The following is a 22,274-nucleotide window of genomic DNA, read 5'->3' as shown; positions in this document are numbered from 1 at the left end:
GAAATATCTGTACACAGAACCAGCTGCACGGCTCTGAATTTATAGTGCAGTTATCCTGCAACATGAATAAACTGACTACAGATAACGAAAACTGACAAAAAAAAAAATTAGGGTAACCTTGATGAAAAATGACCAAATGATGTGAATCAGTCCAGCTTGTGCTAATTAGCGAAGGAACTTTACAGTGCTACTCACTTCATACATGATTGTGTTCAGATTCTGCTGACCAGAGCTCTGCTTGTTTTTTCCACTCTCTTTGCGCTGCTGCTTAAGATCAGTAAGTAACTGGAACACCTGGGGAAAAAAATGCTTTAAATCATTTGAGATTATTTTACCTAAAAATATTACAACAGGAAAACGTAGATGAATCCTGCCAAACCAATAGAAGTGTTGCTTCTTTGCTGACTGCACCAGCAATTTAAAATGAAAAATATTTTGGCAGCAGAAAGATGAACAGAGAGAGGTGTAAATTTGTAAATACTACTTTTTAAAAAAAAAAAATGAATATTTTAAATGGATTTTCAGCAATTGTTAGATGTTATTCAAGAGTCCCAAAGGACTCTGTCCCAGTTGACAGAATGAATCTATTCCATTTATTTATCTTAAATCATGTCCTGAACAGAGGTGGGTCATACCCTGCTGTAATGACACAGAACTCCCATTTAAATACAAGTGATGCTTGAAGCAAAATCTCCTGCCAGTTTGTTGCCCTGCCAGATTTGTTATGACAGATGTACCTACAATATTAAATGTATATGTTCCCTGTCTCACAGAGACACAATTTTATATTATCCGCAAGAAAAAAAAATAAACTCTACAACTGTCACACTGCCAAGAACCCACTAAATAAAGGTTTGAACTATAGATGAGATTAGTGGCCCTTTTATACATTCCAGTGGAATTATTTATAATAGTACATGGCAGAGTGACCAATATGGTGTTATGGTATGTTAAGCCGCAAAGATTACATTAGCTCCCTATTTCATCACAAAAATATAGTACAACCAGAGATGCTCTGGAAAAGATGTGATAAAAATGTCTTCATATTTATGATGCAATGAATATTAAAAGTGTAGGAGTAAGATGCAGAAGCTAAGTCTGAATGCAAGGAAAACATTTTGATTTCTGCAACCATGCCTTGTCAAATTTGCTGCAACATCACGACTACTTTATTTATCATAGCCACATATGCAGGAAAATATTGAGAAAGCATCACAATTACCCCCTTTATTCCCATATTAAATCACATCAAGTTATAATTCCTTCAGATGTTTTGCTTCGGGCTTTACCGTATATCCAGAGCATACCCACAGCAAAGTAACAGATGACTTCTTACTGTTTCATCCCTCATTTTTAACTAGCTTAATTCAAGTTCCAGTTCCAATTATAAGCTCAAGTCCACAGAAGTAACAATACAAACATTCCTAGACTGTGAGAAGCATGAACATTACTACGAACCCTACATTTACTTTGTATGAAAGTAAACATGAAAAAAGGAACACCTTGCCTATCAACCACAAGTAGCCAATCTTTGACTTAAAGGATTCAAAAGGATTTCAAAACTGAAACTATTTAATAAACAGTTGCATTTAATAAATATTTGAAGACAATATGACCAATGACAACGAGACATAAAATGACAACTCCAATCTCACAAAAGAAATTCAGGCATAGAACATAAAACACGTCAGTCTCGAATACTCCTTTCAAACACCACTTTCTGTGCAACATATTACCTTGATAAAGAGAATGTTAGCTATGCCAGTCAAAGAAAAGAGGAACAAACAGAAAGAGGTCCACAGTTTTAGGGGAATCAGTATTTTGAAGAGCAGTAAAAAGCCATGCCCAATATAGCTGCAGACACTGCAAATCCCTTCCTGCAAACAACTGAAAAGCTGCATGCATGACAACTGTGCTGTCAAAGGGAAATAAGCACTCATCAGTAACTTCATTTTCCCTCTTCCTTTTGTTCTTTTTCAACATATATGGTACATTCACCAACATAAAGACTAAGCTGAAGAAAGTTTTGTCTGAAAAGCATAAAGAATTGATTCTGCAATTCTCCCTGTGCTGCACCACCCTGTTAGGACACCTACAAATTTCACAAAACATGGCCAGTGCTGCTACTGAACCACAGCAGGCAGTAATACCTAGATTCCAAAATGCCAGCAAACAAAAAAAAGAAGGAAGCAGAGATGATTTGGCAATAAATAATCTCTGAAATACTTGCTATTTTCTGTACTCCTGTATAAAGCATCAGTGAATTCAGCCCAGGTACAGAACTGTTTAAAGATGGGGATAACCAAATCCTAAACAACAAACCACCATACACAGGAGGATTCAGTATAAAGATGGCAAGGCTGAACTTAATGTTACCGATATACCGAAGATCAGCCCCATATCTATTTGAAAAGCATGTTTGTATTTGATTTGGGACCAACCAAGTAATGATACAATATCCACTACTACTGAAAACATTTCCAGATTTCCTCTTAAAAAAATTCTTAATAACAAATAAAATGGGGGGACAAACATCACACACGGGTCTTGTTAATTGTAACTTGCAATTTTAAGCTTCAAAAGTGTTCTAGTGGCTGCCTCCAGCATTAAAGTGTTGGTTTAAAATCAGGAGGCAGATAAACTTACCTCAAAGTTACTCAGCAATGCGGCATTTGCATCTTTTCTAAAAACAAACAAACAAAAAAAGCAATTATTTATGTTCCAAATGAAACAATTTGAAACTTCTTTGCAGAGTTATTAAGACTCAAAAAAAAAAAAAACAAACCAACAGATGCTATTTTCATGGAGTTGATTTCTTCAAAAAAAAAAAAAAATCAATAATTTGATTTTGAGGATTCTACAATTACCAAGCTGTTGCCTCCTCTGGAAAATATTTATTTTCCCATATCGTAGGTGTAATTATTACGTAGGTGTACATCATATTTTGCACAATTTGACCCATGAATCTTAACACACTTCCATTACATAATCCTTTTACTCAGCCACACTATTTTATTCATTCACCCAATTTTACCAACTAAACCCAAATCTCCTTCCTTCTTCCTTATATAAAAAGGCCTCCAGTTTTATTTGAATGAGGACTGACAGAAAAAGTCATTAACATTATGCACGCTACTTATTTATTAATCAAGGAAAAAGAAAACAATTACTTTTTTTGTACAATGTACATATTGTATGTGTGTGTGTAGATGCAGGTGTGCCATTACACACACTGTACTGAGTAAACAAACGACTACATCCAAAAACTTATCGTTTTTTTTTCTTTATTTATTATTTGAATCTTTGTGTTGCTACTCCTTTACTAGCAGGACAAGGCTGAGAGCTTCCCATTGTCCACCTGCTGAACGCTTCTTCACTCCTGTCCCAATTAAGCAAATGCATTTTTAAATTAATCATGCCTCTACTACTACTGGATATTGTCATTTTATATTTCTAAATTAAAAAAAAAAGGGAGAAAAGCCTGACGCAGAACACCATACATTCTCCAAACAATACGTTCTGCTGAGCAGTCACTAGCCACAACAACAGCAAGTTTCCATACAAAAGGAAAAAAAGGCTTTTCTCAGGTCTGTGCAACAGCATATAAAAAAAAAAAAAAGGTACAATGTATTGTTAAGCACCATCAACTGTTGAAACAGAACTGTCACGTTCATCCCTTTCAAATGAGTTAAATGCATCCACAAACTTCCACAGGTTCTATCATTGTTTTTAAATGAAAACGACCTTCTAAAATACGCTGAGATGAACTTCAACTTCCATTTCGCTGACTCGAGTGAAAGTTCAGCAAGTGAGCTCATACATGCATTAGTTTTCATTCATGTTTTACAAACCATATAGCTTTTGTTGTTAGGTAAATGCAATTCTTCAGAATCTTTGCATTCAGACTATTGCTACAAAAATCCCTATGGATCAAAGACATTCTTTGTTAGAAATAATAATGCCAGAGAAGAATTATATAGGGAATTATATAGTTAAAGTGAGAGGATCATATAGAGTAAATACATTACTATGAAAATGCAGCTCCAGTAAACCTATCTGAAGTTAAATTATTTAAGACAATTGCTTTCTTGCTTTCTTTTTAATTCTAAACCACTGTCAATCAGGAAAATGCTTATTTTGTCTTCTAACAATGGACAGTAAATGAGTCGGTCTAGATCTTAAAACTTCAACAATTTTTGCTGTGCTGAAATATCAGAATTACAAAGTAAGCAAACAAGACCAGTTTCAAAAATTTTGCTGAACTTGAGTAGAAATTTGAGTAGGAATTTTTATGCAGTCCTCTCATGAGTCAGCTATCAATTCTACACTCAGAAAAAAAAATAAATATATCAAATATACATTGGAATTCATTCTTTAAGTAAAAGGTATGCTTAATTATGACAATAAGAAATGTCATGTTTACACCAAACGTATAAACAGTTTTTAGAATCTTTCACAGAGGCACCATTGGTCCAAATTTTAGTCGAAAACAAAGTATTATTGAGAAGGTCTTTCATTTATAACATCAGAAAGTGTCTTACTCTATGGCATCATTCATGCTTCATGTTTTAAAATTTTATATTTAAACCAAAATATTTTTAGAGGATTCTTTTCTCTACTAACAGATACTTTTGGCATTATAAGAGATGTTTTTCTAGTTGCAGAGCTTCCCTTTAAGAAGACTATCACGCAGGAAGTATGACTAGGAAGATTAAATTCCAGCAGTAACTCAAGTGCAACATGGTCTAAGTTGTTCCATTTTGATGCAAGGGACATCCACTCACAGCTCAGGTCTTCAGACTCCTGGTCTTCTACTCCTGATGGTCATTTTTTTTGGTACTAGAAGAGGTACCACCAGTAAAATAAATTACTTAAGGTGGTTAAAAAAAAAATAAAGTGGATGTGTAACTGGCATCACAGACTTACTACTAACAGTACCAAAAGAATCTCTTTCAGGAGAGCAAATCCTATCTTTCACACATGCAACAACAACCTTGAGGCCACGTACACGTTTTACAGCATTTTTTCAGCACACAGCAGCGAGAAGTGGTCATTTCCCTGCTGGTCACCACTCATGTTACAGCTAACACAATAAAAACTGCCATTTCAATGAACGTTCCCAATTTGTTATCTGCTTTTGAGTTGTACATATAGAAGATTAAACAATAATAGAGCCTCTATGTCCAGTAGGGATGGCCCCAGCTCTGCTGGCGTTGGCGGATGCTGACACGCACCCCACAGGACGGCATGCATGTATATGGCCACACAATGCTCACAGAACTCACCAGAATGAGTCCCAAAGCTTCCACATAGGTCAAAGCCTATTGTTTGGTGCCCAAGTGGTGCTAACGAGATAAAAACATACAAGGCATTATGTAATGTGGTGACCTCGGGGCTGAGGGTGCAGGGCCTGGGGCTGGCTGGTTTTGCAGCCACCAGGTATTTATGTACCCCTTATGTTCCTTCCATCTCCACACCAGCACGTGCTGCTCCTACAATTAGCTGATATTTCCAAGAACAATCCTCCCCCACAACCTGCAGAATAGTACACGTATTTCCCTTCTCCTTGACTAGAAATAAGAGAGCGGAGGAAAGCGCTGTGTGCACACATGGCCAGTCAAACAGGAAGGGCAGGGGACATGTGGACTCAGAGCAGGATTAAAGTTAAGCCACGATGTCGTTTTCCTAAACAGACGTTTCAGCGATACTTGCAAAGCAAACAAACAAAAAATAAACTCGGTTTCTCAGCAGAAGGGCTAAGCAAACTGCTGATCACAGGGGTACAGGAGGCCCTATGCACACACATACACACCCTACACGCTGCCTCACAGACACCCACCCCCACACAGACACACGCGATCCCATACAGATACACGTCCCCAAGCACACACAACGCAGATATACCGCCCCCCACACACATCCCAGCCCAGGAGCCCCCACAGAAGCTGAGGGGATGCTGAGGGGCGAGCAGCAGCCCGCGCCCCCCCCCCCCTCCCATTCCTTGTTCCTTACACCTCCATCTTGGCGGCGGCCCTCAGCCTGCGCAGCCGCCGCCTCACCGGGGGCCGGCCCCTTCCACAGCCGGCCCCGCGCCTGCCCGGAGACGGTGTGCGGGCGTTAGGCTGAGGGAAGGAAGCGGAAAAGCCGAAGGAAGGGGAAAAAAGATATATAAATTAATTAAAAAAATTGAACTCTCAGAGCAAAAAAAGTGGAGTTGCATTGGCCGGGAATCGAACCCGGGCCTCCCGCGTGGCAGGCGAGAATTCTACCACTGAACCACCAATGCAAGTGATGAGGGTTGATTCGCCGCCCCCTCGGCTGTATCTACCGACTGTGTGCACCGAGCTGCTCCCCAAATTGTTCATATATCTGTGTCCACCCTGGGTAGAGAAAAAAAGGGCTCTTCAGAGCGTTCAAGAAGCACTAAAAGACCTCTCCGGCATCCAGAAAGTTTAAAATGGATGCGCCTGTCAGTCCCTCTGGATAATATGGTGGATGAGAATATACCACAGAAAACAGGTATATAGAATATAGATATATAGAATCCCTATAGATAATATAGATCCTTTGTATTTTGAAAGGAAAAGCAGATTTCACTTGCAGAACAGTAAAAACTGTCGACAGAAAGCTTGGTGCAAAAAATGTCATTGGGGCAAAACACGTTCTGATAACCTGCTGAGGATCTGACGGTCAGCCAGCGTTAAGAGTGATGACAAGAGGAGAGCAGCAGCGCTGGGGCCCCTGCACATCAAAGCTCTAGCCATGTGCAAACAGTCCAGGAAAGCTGCAGGAGCTGTACAGTACTGCTGCTGTTTGTTAAGGCACCTGCACATGCATCTTATCAGGCTCATCAGCATCGTGTGTCTTCCTAACATCACTGGGATCCTTTCCCATTTAATTTATGTGCTATTAAATTTTGAAAGAGTTTTCATTCCTGAGGAAAGTAGAGACACTTCATTGGGCACAAATAACTGAAAATCCCATTGGCTACTGCAAAAAAAACTCAATCTGGACCAGGGACTGAGAGCCAGAGAAAGGCTGATTAATTTACTTTGCCATTATCTCTCAGGCTAAAGTTCATACCCAAACACAAGCACAGCAGCACTAACTTGCCAAGGAGTCCCATACACCTGCTTGTTTGCAGCAGGGCTGTAAGAGCAATCTAGGGAACGGGATGGGTTGGACATCTTGTGCCCACAACCTCCCTGGTATGATACTACCACAAAATCTACCAGCCAGTTTTCACCCTGGAATCAAGCCAGAAGAAAGCCTACTCTCAATCGGGGACTTTGGGGTGTTGAAAATTCTCATCCTGCTCTGAATGATAAGAGCAAACTGCAACACTTCAAGAGCAGTCTGAGGTGCCCAGACAGACAGTGGGCAACAAACAGCTCTCAGACATCCAGAAACCATCAGGATCAGATACCTAAGTGCTGGACAAAGTTTAAAAGCCTTCTGTAAAGTTTTTTTTTTCATGCCTTTTCACCTGCAGACCTCTAAAAAAGTTTTATTAGATGTGTGAACCCCTTCACATACAGATTGTTGTACAGACAGAAATTAATTTATATTCTGGAATCACTTTTCATGGAGTTTTTAGGCAAAAGAGCCAGGAGAAAGGTCTTTAAGCCACAGACTGAAAGCTGTCAGTCTGACTCAGTGGATGGGATGTAAGGGATGCTGGCCTTTTTCATGTCAGGATTAACTGACCTTGCAAGCTGGCCAAAACCTGCACAGCAAACGCTCTGTAAACTTCTCTGCCATATTTCAAACCCTGTTCATGAAACTGCCTGCACACCAGCTCCCAGCTAGGCTAAAAAGAGAAAAAGAATGGAAAGGAAGTCAGCTTTCATGTGAGAATATAGAATTTCCAGACTCTATCAAATTTCAGAGTTTTATTCCAGGAATCTACTAATCCTTGCCTACAACTCACCATTCTCTTTAGATATGGGTTCAAAATCTCCAGCATATTAATTTTATTTCTCCTTCGCATCTCCTCATTATGTCTCTCCCCCAACACCAGTGTATCATCTTTATTCTCACAGTTTTTCCAAAAGTTTCAATCCAGATCTTTTTTTACAGTCTATGATATCAATGCCCATTCGCAGCAGTTAGGAAGAAGGAGCACAACACAAATGCCTCTCTCAGTGGCTCTAAATTTTTTTTTCTTTCCAGTAGATATTCTTCCTACATATTTTCTAACAGAAACATGCAGCCTGTTGGGATTTAATTACATAAACCAGCTACAGACCCACTGACATCATGCAAGGGAGAAGGGGAATCTCTCAGAGAGAACTCATTGCCCTTACACACAATTTTCCAGGAGAGACGGGGTGATTAACTCAGTTAACTTTGTTTTTAATGCCGCACGTTCGATGTTAGACAGTTATGCTACACCATCCATAGGGAATGCAGACATAGGTCTTTCTAAATGTGCTTAGCATGTCAACATTTTAAGCATTGGCTTGTGATTGCTACCAGTAAGGCTTGGAGAGAGGGGCCTCGGTATTAACTATTGAAAGCAGGGGGCCTAGTGATGGCTATTGAAAGCAGATCTGCAGGGTATTTGTATTCTTTGTCATGAAAGATGTTTACTGTATTCAGCAGTTCGCTGATCACCCTATAGTGTCTTTTTTTCTTTTACATTCAAAATTCGTTAAACAAGGTTCGTTTTTTTGTCGTTGTTTTTTTTTTTTTTTTTTAACAAAAAATGTCAGCACTGCTTCATACCAATCTAGCTGACAGTGCGTTTGCCTAGCACTTTCAGTCCACAGAGCTTTTTTCTTTTTCTGAACCAAAACGACAGTAAAAAAAGAATGAAGTTAAAGAAGGTGTGTTGTAGCAGTTTATGTCACCCCAGACTCAGTTATGAAATTAGGTCCTGTTATGAACAGAGCATTTCTAGAAACACTAAAGCATTCTTTCAGAGCTGCACTCCACCAGTATTGCACTCTTCCAGTGGGGAGGGGAAAAAAAAACAACATACACTGTAAAAGAAATAGTAAGGATATGCCTGTGATTACAAAACCAAGCACAAATAAAATTCAAATCTTAGAGGACATTAGAATGTATTTAATTAAACTTCTTCATGCTGCAAAATGGGCACTTTATTCTCTACTACTACCTTATCGTATGTCAGCTTGGATAAAGGTGTAGCCGGAAATACTGATGTGTGAATGATGAATGATGTGCCATTCTCTGTGCTAAAACTGAAAATAAGTGGACAATGTGGAAATAAATGGACGGTAAGGGGACAACCTTTCCATCAGAACTTCCTAGGTATTTAGCTATAGGATGGGGATTTGGGGGTTTAATCTTTCTATTTCACTATGCAAATTAAAAGACTGGAAGAAGAAGATGGGATGTAGAGAGGCACCAAAACCAGCACAAATAGAGAAGATAGTAATGAGAACACATTTCCCTATTTGTTAGAAGGCCTATTCTGCAATGCTAGTTCACTCTTTTCTCCTAAAAAAATTCAACTGCCTCAGCCCAAAGCATCTTTTATTTCTTCAGGGTCCAGTTTTACATTAAGGAATTCTGACTGTATTTAGAGTTTCACTTCCATTTTTATTATAAAAATATTACCCTGTATTCCATGTTGCTTCAAAATAGAACGTTATTGAGCATTTCATCTAAAAACAGGAAAAGAGAGAATTAGTAACCTCCTAGATACAAACTGAGACAGGAGGTAAGCAGCGTACTACAAACAAACCGATTCCTGTGAAGTTTGCTAAACGCACAGTGAAACTGCTGACAGATCCCATGTGAAAGTACATGTCCTTGCCACGTCCAGTATCAGACAGACCAAAAAATAGGACCAAATAGGATCACCTGATAACAAATACAGAAGGTTTCTTGGTCGCAGAACTAGATTCATGGTCAAGACACAGATGATGAAAATAGCAGAAATTCAACCAGGTTGTTCCCAGTGATTAAAACCCAGCCACACATGGGTTGCAGATTATTGTCCCACAGCATCCATCAGAATAATTTATTTCAATGGGTCCAAGGCCAAAACCCACAACACATCACCACAAATGCTTCACATGAAGTCACTGCATTACTGATCTTTCTCCAGGGCACTTGGGATCACTCCTTTTTCCCTTTTTCTCTTTGGAAAAGTCCTGTTTGATATCTTCAGGAAGAAAAACATAGTCCTTACACAGGCTGTGTCTTAACCTGGAGTCCATACCTCAAACTCCATGAGACAGAGATGCTCTCTGTATGGGATTCACTTGGGTTGTAAATTCAGTGCTCACTATTTTCCCAAAACATCAGCAGTCTTCTGTCCAAGTAAGGACAAGGACACTCCTAAAGGCTGATGAAGACGAGAAAAGTGTTAAAAATAAGGGATTTCAAAGCAATGAAGAATGTGATGACAAAACAGTTAAGCAGTTTCCTAGTGTGGATGTCCTAGTGTGAATGGGAGAAGGTGACAAGTTGCAGAACTAAGAATGGCAGAAAAAGGACAAGCGGGTCAGTTAAAGGCAAGGAAAAAATGGGGACAAGAAAAACAGAATATGTTTCATGAGCTCTGACAAAGGCCTGGATCATGCAGATGGAAGCATGCTTCACTGTGGTAGCGCTCACTGTACGGCAAACCAGCAAGCGCTCGTTCTGTGGCGTGGCTGCCAAAAACTGCTCTGAGTTAATGAGAAACTGATGCTGAGGAGCAGCTTTGTGAGCCGCTGTTCCCAAATCTCACCTGTATTTTAAACCAGTTATTTACATTCATGATATTTAGAGTTTGAGGGATTTTGGGCTATTTGTCAGGGCTGCAGACCCAGACTGGCACTTGAGCCTGCACAACCTCACACTCTGCAGCCCCAGTCTCACACGAGCTTCTTCCCAAGACTGACCCCATGCAATGACCCCATGCAATTAGTGAGAGCAGAAATCCCCAAAGCTTCAGTGTCCTTTTAAGTGGGGTAAAAAGGCTCCTCTGCACGGAAACTGGAAAGGGCAGCCAGTTCCCATCTATTTGCTGGGTTAATGGTTGGACTTGATGATCTTAGAGGTCTTTTCCAACCTAAATGATTCTACTTTATTCTTGCTTGTTTGCTGGGGTGGCAACATAGATGGAGCACTGATGATCCACCCATCATACCGAGTACATTAATACTGATGTAGAGGAGGACAGAGTGAAATGACTCCTTCAATACAAGGATATTCCTAGGAGTGGAGCTGACCTGTCAGTGAAAACACACAGAGAACACTCGCACACCACAGGCCTGCTGCCTAAAGTTCCACCAGAAACTTTACAGACAAGCAACATGAACGAGGGCATCTCTCCCAACGCTCCTCCTCGCAGCCTGAGAGGATGCCTCTCTCCTGACTCGCTCATCATGTGCTGGATCGGCAGGGTTTGGGGACAGGAGAGGGGTGGGAAGGGTGAGGGGCTGCGGGGGGGCCGTGGTGGGGCTGGCCATGGGGCCACCCCGCCCCAACAGGGCGGGACGAGCCACCAGCCCGGCTCCGAGGCACGTAAAAGCGGGGCAGCAGGGACTGGGAGCACACGGAGCTACCGGCCAGGGCTCCACTGCAGACACGGTGAGCAGGGCCGGGTGGGCAGCAGGGGTCCTGGGGTCCTGTCCCACTGCTGGGCTGGGACAGAGCAGAACTGAGCCTCGCCTCGCTGTTCCACAGGTTGCACCAGGTGCCGGGATCGCCGCACACCCGAGCAAAACGTCGTCTGAGATGGCATCCGAGGTGAGGGTGAGCTTTGCTTTAACTGCGGGGTGCTCTCGGGATGCTCTAGGGATGCTCTAGAAAACGCAAGCTCCACTGACTGGTAACCCCGGCAGTGTGCCCTACTATGTCCATCAGGGTGTTTTTGAGTGCTCCTCTCTGCCCGCTTTATTTTGCCGGGTTTTAAGCGGAAAACGGGACAGCAAGCATGTTTGCTGCAGTATTTCTGAAGACTCACCTCTGATTCTGGTGAAAACCCACAGTAGGGAGGATATATCTTGATGCCTCTTCCCGTCCAAGTGCTGTGCTCCCAGCACTGGCCTTTATTAGCACCCCAACCCCGGTGCCGTTCACCCCAGGGGACTGGATTCCCAGCGAAGGGCTGCAAAACTTTGCTTTTGGAATTCCAACTTCTCATGCTGACAAACCTGTTTTAAAGAAATAATGAAAAAAAAATAACAACCTCCCAATGACTCCAGGCTCACCCCTGAGGCTCTCTCCCCTGCTCTCCTCTGAGGTCCACCAGCTTGGCAGGGACCTGGGGCAGGGGTTCCCCGAGTCCCTCCGCCGCTGTCCATGGTAGTGGGGTCCTGCCACCCAGTGCTGCAGCTTGCTGAGCTCCTGGGGGTGCTTTGGGGGCTTTGGGACTGCTGCTTTTTTTTTCTCCCATCTTAAAATTTGTAAGACTGAACAGTCTGCACCCTTAGCCGATCTGATGCTAAGTTTAAGCCAAAAGGGATGTGGCTACTTCTGGCCCACAGCTCTTTGTCAACCTAATATTTACTTACAGTCTCCCCAAAAGAAAGGTTTCCTTTTTTTTTTTTTTTCTTTTTTTTTTAATTCCAAGTAACAGTAGACGCTAGCATTCACTATAACCCTGACTCCATTACTTTTCTCTTCAATAGACTATGAGAGGGTTAGTGACCTTCAGCTGCCTTACAGGACAGATCTGTGCTGCTCTTGTGCCATATGCCCTGATATTTGTTTTCAAGGAGAGTACACACTCCTTCCAGAGTCCCACAGAGACATAGGGTAGAGTATCTTAGGGGACTCCTGACCTGACAGCTCAAGGGCTAAATATTAGTAACAGAGACTTGCACTCCACCTCTTCAATTAATTTCTAAAGCTTCTAAAGTCCAGGGACCTTTTTGGTTAGTGCTACTGCACTGAAAAAAAATAAGATGCCTGGGCAAGCCCTCAGTTTTACTTAGATAAAGAGTGGGCTAAGCATTAAATGATTCTTAGGAGAATGTATCAGTAAGCCATTTGAACATGCCTTTTAACTTCATTACTCTCAGGGGGATAAACTTATGGGAGGAAGGTTTGTCGGAAGCACGGATCCCATCATGCAGATGCTCAGCACTTCCATATCCACTGAACAGAGGCTGTCTGAGGTTGATATCCAGGCAAGCATTGCTTATGCCAAAGCCCTGGAGAAGGCTGGGATCCTAACTAAGACTGAACTGGAGAAGATCCTGAGTGGCCTGGAAAAGGTATTTATTTCCTTCATAAACTGTCACTTGTGCTCAGGCCTACATACAATCCCCACAACAGTACTACAACAAATAGCTCTTTATCAGACAGCACCTCCCTCAGCTGCTGCTCTAAAACCATCTTTCTGTACCCTCAACTGCTATTCCTTAGCACCAGGCATGTGCAGAAGTGTCTTCCCGAAAGGGAATGCTGCCCTAAATCAGGGAGAACCAGGGAGGCCCATGTGTATTGTCCTCTTGGTACTCTGAGGGACACTCTGGGCAGGGGATGGACGCTCAGATTGCATCTAGCTAAAGGCACCAAAGCCAGGCAGTACGAGGTGAACCAGCTGAAAACTCAGGAAGGAGAGCCTGCAGCCCCAATGAGCCCACTGTGGGTGCTCATTATGGAAGGCTGGTGCCTCAGTGAGATGTGCTCAGTGTGACCTGGGCCCCATCCTCTTCAAACTGAGCATTGCCGAGGAATTGTTTCAGTGTGAATTAGGAATATTCTTTTTCCGCTGGCGCTTGGGATCCTTTTGTGTCTGGCTGCCTGAGTTAGTAGAAGGCAATGCATAGCATTGTATAGGGGTGAAGAGGAGTCAGCAGCTAAGCGCTTTTTTTTGAAATATCCATTGTTGTTGCTCACCCGCCATGGACAATGGGGAGTCTATACAATGTTTGTATAGGAAAATCTTTGTGGACAATGCTACAGCAACGACTGACATTTCAGCTTGCTTTCTCATTGCATCGCTTAAGTCCTCCTATGGACAGAACATTGCAGAATCAGCAAGGTTGTAAAACATGAATCCCACCAAGTGCAATACAGAATATGGGGACAGAGTAAGCAGCCAGCTTTGGCGTAAAAAAATGACAGTGTTGGAGCTTTTCAGACTTCCATTAGGACGGCAAAAGTTGGTATTTGCTGGGGACACCTACAGCCTCCGAAAGCACAGAAGAGCAGGGGCTGACTTGTGTTTCTGCTGTTTGTAGATCTCTGAGGAATTGTCTAAGGGAGTCCTTATAATGACCCAAAGCGATGAGGATATCCAAACTGCCAATGAACGCAGACTGAAGGTTTGGTCCTCTAACTTCTTCTTCCTGTCCCTCTCTAGCTAGACCTGCCTGACAATAAGTACACGTGTCTATTACCCACTATTTTTTCCTCACTGTCTCTTGTACTGAATCTAAGTGCATGGTTAGGCATGTCCAAGACCACTTCTGTGGAAGAGACTCTGTACAAGCTTAAACATACAAATTGCTCTTCCCCAGAAGAGATCCCATAGCTACTTACAGAATGCTAGAGCTGAGTCCCTTCCAGGCTGGGAGGAGGTCTGCACTTGGGGGTAGTCTGCTTAGAATACAGAGACACTGATGGAAGTTTTCCTGTTGTCCTCAGGAGCTGATTGGTGATATTGCTGGAAAGCTGCACACTGGAAGAAGCAGGAACGAACAGGTGTGTACAGAACTACTTGTTTTTGCCCTTTTACTCCTCCCGCTCCACACTTCATGAGAATCCTGACCAGAGCAGCCATTAGCTCTCTTCCTTGAGAGGAAGATATAGTGACATTATCATGTCAGAATGACCGAGGACACATTTTATGAGAGGAAGTTGTGCCTTCCCATCACATAGAACAAGGAGGGAGTTATTTTACTGTCACAAAATAAGCTCATGATATAAGTAACAGTCTCCTTCAACTGACTGTGGCCAATCTTGTCCAGGTTGTGACTGACTTGAAGCTGTTCATGAAGAATTCCCTCTCTGTCATCTCCACTCACCTGCTGCAGCTCATTAAGACCCTGGTGGAACGTGCTGCCATGTAAGTCCTTTCCCCAGTCAGTGGCATTGGCCTTGCTGGGACAGATTTCTAGGCTTGTTCTTTAACTGCAAGACCACCTGGGTGCAGTAGCAAGGTCTTCTGCAGGGGAAGTTACAGCCAGGCAGTCTGGGATAATGCAGGGAAAGACAACAGCCCATCTTTCTTCACAGTTCACTTCACAGAGACATTCTTCTTTGCCTAATGGATGCTGGGGATATAGCCTGATGTGCCCTGCCCTTACTCTGACAGGGGCTGCTCACCTCTTTCTCTCCTTTCACATGCAGAGAAATTGATGTTATCTTGCCTGGCTACACCCACCTGCAGAAGGCCCAGCCCATCAGATGGAGCCAGTTCTTGCTCAGGTAACCACCTTCCACACTCAGCTCTAGGGAGCCTGCTCAGTTCAGCTCAGCTGCAGCCCAGCAGCCCACCATCCTCTGGCAGCACAGAGCTAGTCCTGCCTCACCTAACCCTGAAACTTACCACAAGACGTCCCCATGTTCAGTCTGACTTGGCTCTGGAGGCCAACTCTCAGCATGCCCCCACCATCTAGCCACAATTCCTTCTCGGCTCATGGGACAGTTTCTGACTTCAGATGCCTTCTCTCTCTCATGTCCCTTCACAGCCATGCTGTTGCCCTGACCCGTGACTCTGAGCGCCTGGGAGAGGTGAAGAAGAGGATCAATGTCCTGCCCCTGGGAAGGTAACAGCCAACTTTCTGGAATCCCTGGGCATCACTTGGATTTCTGACATCCTGAGAGTTCTGTTCCCTGCGCAGCTTTGGTTGGAGTTGACAGGATGTTATAAGTGACTCCTGTTTCTCTCTCCCTGGCAGCGGTGCTCTGGCTGGCAACCCCCTGGACATTGACAGAGAGATGCTGCGTAGCGGTAATGTCTGCCTGTGATGGGGTGGCACAGCTCTACTTGAAGTGTCTGGGAGGAGGGGAAGCAATGACAGGTGGTGCCTCAAAGCTCTGTCATGTGCTGTAACATTGGACCAAGATGAAATAATTCATACGGGCTTTTTTACTGCAAAGATCCAGACCATGTCTGTGAGGTGGGAGCAGGAACAACCAGCACTGCTGTGTAACAGTCACCTAGGCCTAACAGTGAAGGCCCTGTGCAGCATAAAAGTTCAGCATGGTTATGTTCCTGGGGCTACTCAAGGGCTCACAGTCACTTACAGGCCGGGGCAGCCTGCTGCACTCAAGCTCCAGCCGTGCCAACCCTGACTGCTCTGTTCACTGCTTTCCTTACAGAGCTGGAATTTGCTTCCATCAGCCTGAACAGCATGGATGCCATTAGTGAGAGAGACTTTGTGGGTAAGCACAACTCCATCACTTCTTCCCTCCACCATGTTAGAAGCGGGCTTTAGAGGCCTTCCCAGTTAACTCCATTAACAAAGGAACTCAAATCCTTCACTGGGAAATAACTGTACAGAAACTCTTTGCACGGGCCTAAGCTCCAGTCAGGGTTGTCGAGCAAACCAATGCCCTGTTCACCTCCTGACCTCCTGCCTCTTCTGCAGTGGAATTCCTCTCTGTTGCCACCCTGCTGCTGATCCACCTTAGCAAGATGGCTGAAGATCTCATCATCTACAGCACCAGCGAGTTTGGCTTCCTGACCCTTTCTGATGCCTTCAGGTAGGTGCTGGTCCCTGGGCAGCCAGCCCTTCCCTCAGCCTCTACTCCTCCTCCCTTCTCTCCACCTGAGAGACTGAGTCAGAGCTGGGGAGCTCCCTACTGCACAAGGCTGACACACAAATCAACTCCCCAGAGCACAAAAAGCCTGGCAGAAAGACAGGATAAGAGAGAGCATTCCTCATCAGGGAACACTGATTTCTGACTCTGGTAACATCCTAACAGACTTCCTATCTCTCAGGATGGCACAGCCACAGCCCTGCCTTCCAAAGGCCACAGAAACACTCTTGCCTGTTGATGCCACCTCTGGAGGGCCTGCCAAGTAGCCTCTGATTTCTCTCCTCTCTGAGAGGCAGCACTGGGCTCCAGACAACTATTACACTGCAAACATCTTTCTTTCAGCACTGGCAGCAGCCTGATGCCTCAGAAGAAGAACCCTGATAGCCTGGAACTGATCCGCAGCAAGGCTGGACGTGTGTTTGGACGGGTGAGTGTGCTAAAGAAAGAAGAGGGATAGGGGAGCTGCTCACTTTGGGGCTGAAGCATCTTCCTTCGGCCTCTGTGTGAAAAAAGATTTGTGCCCAATGTGGGCTCTGACCTTCTGCTGGGGCAGTGCTCCTCTTCTGCAAGCTAACTGCCTTGCCTGTTTCTCTCCGCAGCTGGCTTCAATTCTCATGGTTCTCAAAGGACTTCCAAGCACCTACAACAAGGACCTGCAGGTAAAACTGCTGTTAGGCTTCAGTCTGTTTCTCTGAACTGGCACAGCTGTCTTTGGCTTGGGTGCAGGCTCTTGCACTTCATTTTCCTGCATTTCCCTGCTTGTGTGCAGGATGATAAAAAACAGGGCTGAGGCACCGCATGCTGCAGCTCACAGCCCACCCCAGCGGGAGCCCCCGAGATGACTTGCTGCCTCCTCTGCTGGTTGGGCTGCCCATGTGATTGGGCTCCATCTAACAGTGATGTGTATCCATGTTCTCACGCAGGAGGACAAGGAGGCTGTCATTGATGTTGTGGACACCCTGACTGCTGTGCTCCAGGTTGCCACTGGGGTGATCTCTACCCTCCAGGTAAGGCTTCAGCCTCTCACTATTGCACGTGGTTGGAGGGGGCACGTTCTGTGCATAGCACAGCCACAGGAGAAATACACTGATGCTAAGATGAAACCTCTTGCTCACTCATACTGCTCTTTATGCCCCCACCACAGCAGCAGCTCGGGTACACTTAGATCTGGGAGTTAGCTTGCAGAAAATGTTGTTGGAGATCCTGGTCCTTTGGCAATGAAGCACCCTCAGTGTGACCACTTACTCCTCCCCAAGGAGGAGCAGATGATCATGTCTCCCTCTGACGCTTCTCTCTACAGATCAGCAAGGAGAACATGGAGAAGGCTCTGACCCCTGAGATGCTGTCTACTGACCTGGCTCTATACTTGGTTCGCAAAGGAGTAAGTGCAGTAGGGAAGCCTGGAGCTGTGACTTCTTTAGATGCAGAATACTGCTCAGTGAGGGCCTGAGATGAGGCCTTCTGTTCTGTCCCCAGGTGATGATCAGTGTGGGTCAACAAACACGAAAGCTGGAAACCCTTTCTTTACATGTATCCCAAGTAGTGGAACTGCTGCCGGGTGGACTTGATAGTAATTTACAGGTGGAATTTTACGTCCTAATGCCTCCCCTCTTCACACCCCAGAAAACACGGATTCAGATTTCATTTCCCTAATTAAAAACAAGTCAGCACAAATGAGAACACATTCTTTCTTGCCTGAATCTGCAACCCAGGTGCCTGGTCACTTGACTCTTGTTTTTGTTTTCATTGCAGATGCCATTCAGACAAGCCCACACTGCTTCGGGGAAGGCCGTCCACCTTGCCGAGACCAAAGGCATTGCCATCAATAATCTCACCCTGGAGGAGCTGAAGAGCATCAGGTTTGTATCGCTATCACTTTGCCTTTTGAGGGGAGATATGGCAGATATCAGCCTGGCTTGTACAGGCTTTCTTATGAAAAGAAACAGCTTAGCTCTCTGGTCTACCATGAGCTGCTCCTGTGGCACTACAAGAGCAGAGGCAGAGCAGCCAGAGGCTTTTCTCTTGCAATAAGGCTCAGCCTCTACTCCCTTAACTGCAGGCACTGAGCATGGAAAGCCAGCAACCAGCACCCATCACCCTGCACTGACACCTCTTTCTTTGCTTCTCCAGCCCCCTGTTCAGCAGCGATGTGTCCCAGGTCTTCAACTTTGTCAACAGCGTGGAGCAGTACACTGCCCTGGGCGGTACCGCCAAGAGCAGCGTGACTACCCAGATCGAGCAGCTGAGGGAGCTGATGAAGAAGCAGAAGGAACAAGCTTAAGAGTGTGGGGAGATTTCCCGTGGATGCAGCATTGTGCTTATCACACTAATGCAGAGTTAATAAACACTGTGGTGTATTGTAGTTCACTCAAACTCTTGTCTCGCGTTTTGCTTCTAAGGGGCAAGATTGAGCTGGGCTTCCTCAGCACTTCTGAGGCTTGGGGTCACTGCTGTGAAAGAATTGGGGAGCTCTTCCCTGGCAGGGGAACTCTTCTAAGGTGGGGAGCTCTAGGGGGCTGGTACTTAGAGGGCAGCAGGAGGGTCTGTCTACATCAGGAGACCTGCAAATGCTTGGAGCAAGCACACACAGCACAAGGCTCCATCCAGTGGTGCCGTACTAGGTTACAGAGGGAGACTTGGGGGTGTTCAAAAAGCAAGACACTTAGTACAGCACCTGCAACACGTGCCACATCACCAGCTGTCACTGCCCTCCTCCTAGGATTATGTGCATCAGCCTGCCCCCTGGCAGGGAAAAACCTCTTCAGCACCTGGCACTGCAACATGCTTCATTTTAGGCAGAACATGCCCAGCAGGCCAACCCACAGCTCTTCTATATCCACCACAAAACCACCTTTAGCTCTGGTTTACACTGGAGCACAGGGGCTGCACCATCCCAGACCAAGCACTTTCCTTTCTGCAAGCCAAGCTAATCTAGCTGGGGGCAGAGTGCTTGAAAACGGGCAGGCATTGCTGGCTGACTCTTACAAATCATTTACCATCTTCTTGCCTGTCCTTACTGAAATGAAATCAGAACTAAGATCAGGAATAGCATTACTTTAGGAATGAAAATGCACCAGTCTTGTGTCACTCTTATGGGGAAAATATTTGGTTGAACAAGTATTTGTAACATTACTTCCCATTACTGTTCTGCAGTGATTTCTGTTTGGAATGACTGGTACTTGATTGAAAGGCAGAGAAATAATAGTTTCTATAGGGAAGGCGGGGCAAATTTCATTAAACACTAAACCAGCTTGAACCTGGAATTCACAGCACAATAGTGCTTGTTGTCATGGGCAATTTCTTTTTTTTTTTTTTTTTTTTGTCACAGCATTTTAAAGCTGGTGGTTTGCTCAGCACCCTGCCCTCCATGCTGACACAGCAACACATTATTGACTCAGAGCACTGCAAGACTCTGCAGCACACGTAGGTAACGGGAGTAACACAAGCATTGCCTCACCGTGTGTTGGTTAAGGGCTCTAGCATAGACAGGACCGTGCAAATTGCCCTGAGCTAAATCTGCCGTTAATGAAGTACCCCAGGAGACACAACGTGCTTTCATCCTACCTTTGTGGCATTAGTGCTTTAAATATGGAGGAAGAGCACCACCAACAAAAACTTCCCTTTCTTCAGCACTTCCTTCCACCCCCAGTCTCCCTGTACTCTGGCCCTACACCTGATCTGTTCTCCTGGCATTTAAAGAACACCACATTTCAATCACTGCTCCATAAACCTCCTCTGTGTTTGCTCTGTTACTTCCTGCTCTGTTTCTATTTTGTCACTTTGTCACTTTGTCTCACTCTCTACATAGGTTAGATGAGGTAAGAAATCATTTATGCAACTTACTGATCTGGGGAAGGTGCAAAAGAGGGAGAGGTGACACCAACACTCAACACCAACAGTCAGAAGAAGGATTAGCTCCCCATTTCCAGCTCATAGCTCTTTTCTTCCCTCCCATAAACTTTCTCAATTTGTGCTAATAGTCTCCTTGACTGTATCTTCTAGCTATGGTTCTGTACCTTAAGACCCTCAGCCAAGCAGATTTCCTTTTGCTCCTACCAGCGAGTGTCTGGCGTTGCTCCTCATAGCTGGTGCTGGGTGCCACAGGGTCCTGCCAAACTGAAAGCAAAACAGAGGTTTTAGCAGATTATCACCTCTTGGTCTCCTACTTAAATGAGTAGCTCATGATCACTGGTACTTCCCACCCAACCACCCTTTTCTTAAAAATTATGGAGTAACTTAGACTTGGAGAGAACTGTGAAGGTCTCTGGAGCTCCACAGACATTATAGGAGACTGTGACCCAGAGTATCTTCAGACTTTCACTATCACCCTACTATGACTCATTGTGATCTGGGTTTTTAAAACCCTGTCCCTTATCACAGAAGTTTTGTGATAGAACTTATTCCACAGAAGGATCAGTGTCTTGGACGCTACTCAGGAGTAACTTGGGCTTTAACTCCTGCTCCATCACAGATGACAGGAAGGCATTTATGCCAAGAATCCTGGCTTGTATCAGGAATAGGGTAGCCAGCAGGACCAGAGAGGTGATCATCCCCCTGTACTCTGCTTTGATGAGGCCGCACCTTGAGTGCTGGGTTCAGCTTTGGGCCCCTCTCCACAAGAAGGACATCGAGGCCCTGGAGCATGTCCAGAGAAGGGCTACGAGGCTGGTGAAGGGCCTGGAACACAAGTCCTGTGAGGAGTGGCTGAGGGAGCTGGGGGTGTTTGGTCTGGAGAAGAGGAGGCTCAGGGGAGACCTCATTGCTCTCTGCAACTCCCTGAAAGAAAGGTGTTGAGAGCTGGATGTCGTCCTCTTCTCGCAGGTAACCAGTGATAGGAGTAGAGGGAACGGCCTCAAGTTGTGCCAGGGGAGGTTCAGGTTGGAAATGAGGAGACATTTCTGCTCAGGAAGAGCAGTCAGGTACTGGGACGGGTTGCCCAGGGAGGTGGTGGAGTCACCGTCCCTGGGGGTGTTCAAGGAAAGGTTGGACCTGGTGCTTGGGGACAGGGTTCAGTGGGTGACAGTGGTAGTAAGGGGATGGTTGGACCAGGTGATCTTGGAGGTCTTTTCCAACCTTCCTAATTCTATTCTATGATTCTATTCTATTCTATGAATTCATACACTGTCCTTTTAGACGTGCAGTTTGACATGTCAGCTGCTCATGAACTACTGAAAGTCTCAGCAGATGGCTATGTAACTCTGATCTGGCACCCAAGCAGATAAAAAACCTACACAGGGGCACTTGAAACATTACACTAAGTAGTGTAATGACCCTTCACTGGGTTCACCACAAGGAAAAGATCTCTAACCTACTTTCACACGCTGAAAAAGTCCCACTGAGTATTTTCTCTCCTAAACACGCTGTTATCCCTGGTCGTTCTGCCCCCTAGTTTTCAATTGAAGAAACAACTGCTCTGCGGCCACGAAAGAGTAGCGAGAACAGATGCATTTGTGTGACTGCAACGTCCCCTGCAGGCACCATGGATGAATTTGAGACAGCAACACCCAAATGTGTCCATCCAGACCCCTCTTCACCAGCGGCAACACAAAGTAACGTCATTGGGATTCTTCAGCTGTTTCTATACCTCGTGTTAC

The 22,274-nt window shown here is 44.7% G+C and overlaps 2 protein-coding genes across 4 annotated transcripts in view; one reads left to right on the top strand and one right to left on the bottom strand.

Moving 5' to 3' along the window:
* The window catches only part of CRCP (CGRP receptor component), a 30,474-nt gene extending 24,438 nt beyond the window's left edge, over window positions 1–6,036 (bottom strand). Inside the window, exons 1-4 of one of the 3 annotated variants that reach the window (XM_084299545.1) lie at window positions 6,013–6,036; window positions 5,286–5,345; window positions 2,647–2,683; window positions 196–294 (exon numbers count right to left, since the gene is read on the bottom strand). In XM_084299545.1, the coding sequence (XP_084155671.1) occupies window positions 196–204 (9 nt within the window). In that variant the 5' untranslated portion in view covers window positions 205–294; window positions 2,647–2,683; window positions 5,286–5,345; window positions 6,013–6,036. Of the gene's footprint in view, window positions 1–195; window positions 295–2,646; window positions 2,684–4,784; window positions 4,836–5,285; window positions 5,346–6,012 lie in introns of those variants that run through there. The other 2 variants (XM_084299544.1, XM_084299546.1) reach the window with 2 other exon arrangements.
* Window positions 6,037–11,273: 5,237 nt separating this feature from the next.
* Window positions 11,274–18,961, top strand: LOC311217682 (delta-1 crystallin; the record flags this gene model as incomplete). Its single annotated transcript, XM_084299935.1, has 18 exons — window positions 11,274–11,363; window positions 11,647–11,715; window positions 12,987–13,181; window positions 14,154–14,237; window positions 14,560–14,616; window positions 14,883–14,980; window positions 15,265–15,342; window positions 15,606–15,683; window positions 15,816–15,868; window positions 16,240–16,302; window positions 16,509–16,623; window positions 17,023–17,107; window positions 17,280–17,339; window positions 17,604–17,687; window positions 17,981–18,061; window positions 18,157–18,261; window positions 18,433–18,539; window positions 18,811–18,961. 18 exons carry the CDS (start codon window positions 11,274–11,276, stop codon window positions 18,959–18,961), a joined length of 1,653 nt encoding a protein of 550 aa, XP_084156061.1.
* Between the last annotated feature and the right edge of the window lie 3,313 nt (window positions 18,962–22,274).

This window comes from Netta rufina (genome assembly GCF_964035555.1).
Source record: "Netta rufina genome assembly, chromosome: 21".
NCBI lineage: Eukaryota > Metazoa > Chordata > Aves > Anseriformes > Anatidae > Netta > Netta rufina.
Note: the sequence above shows the minus strand (reverse complement) of the source record. Positions and strands in the feature narration are given on the sequence as shown.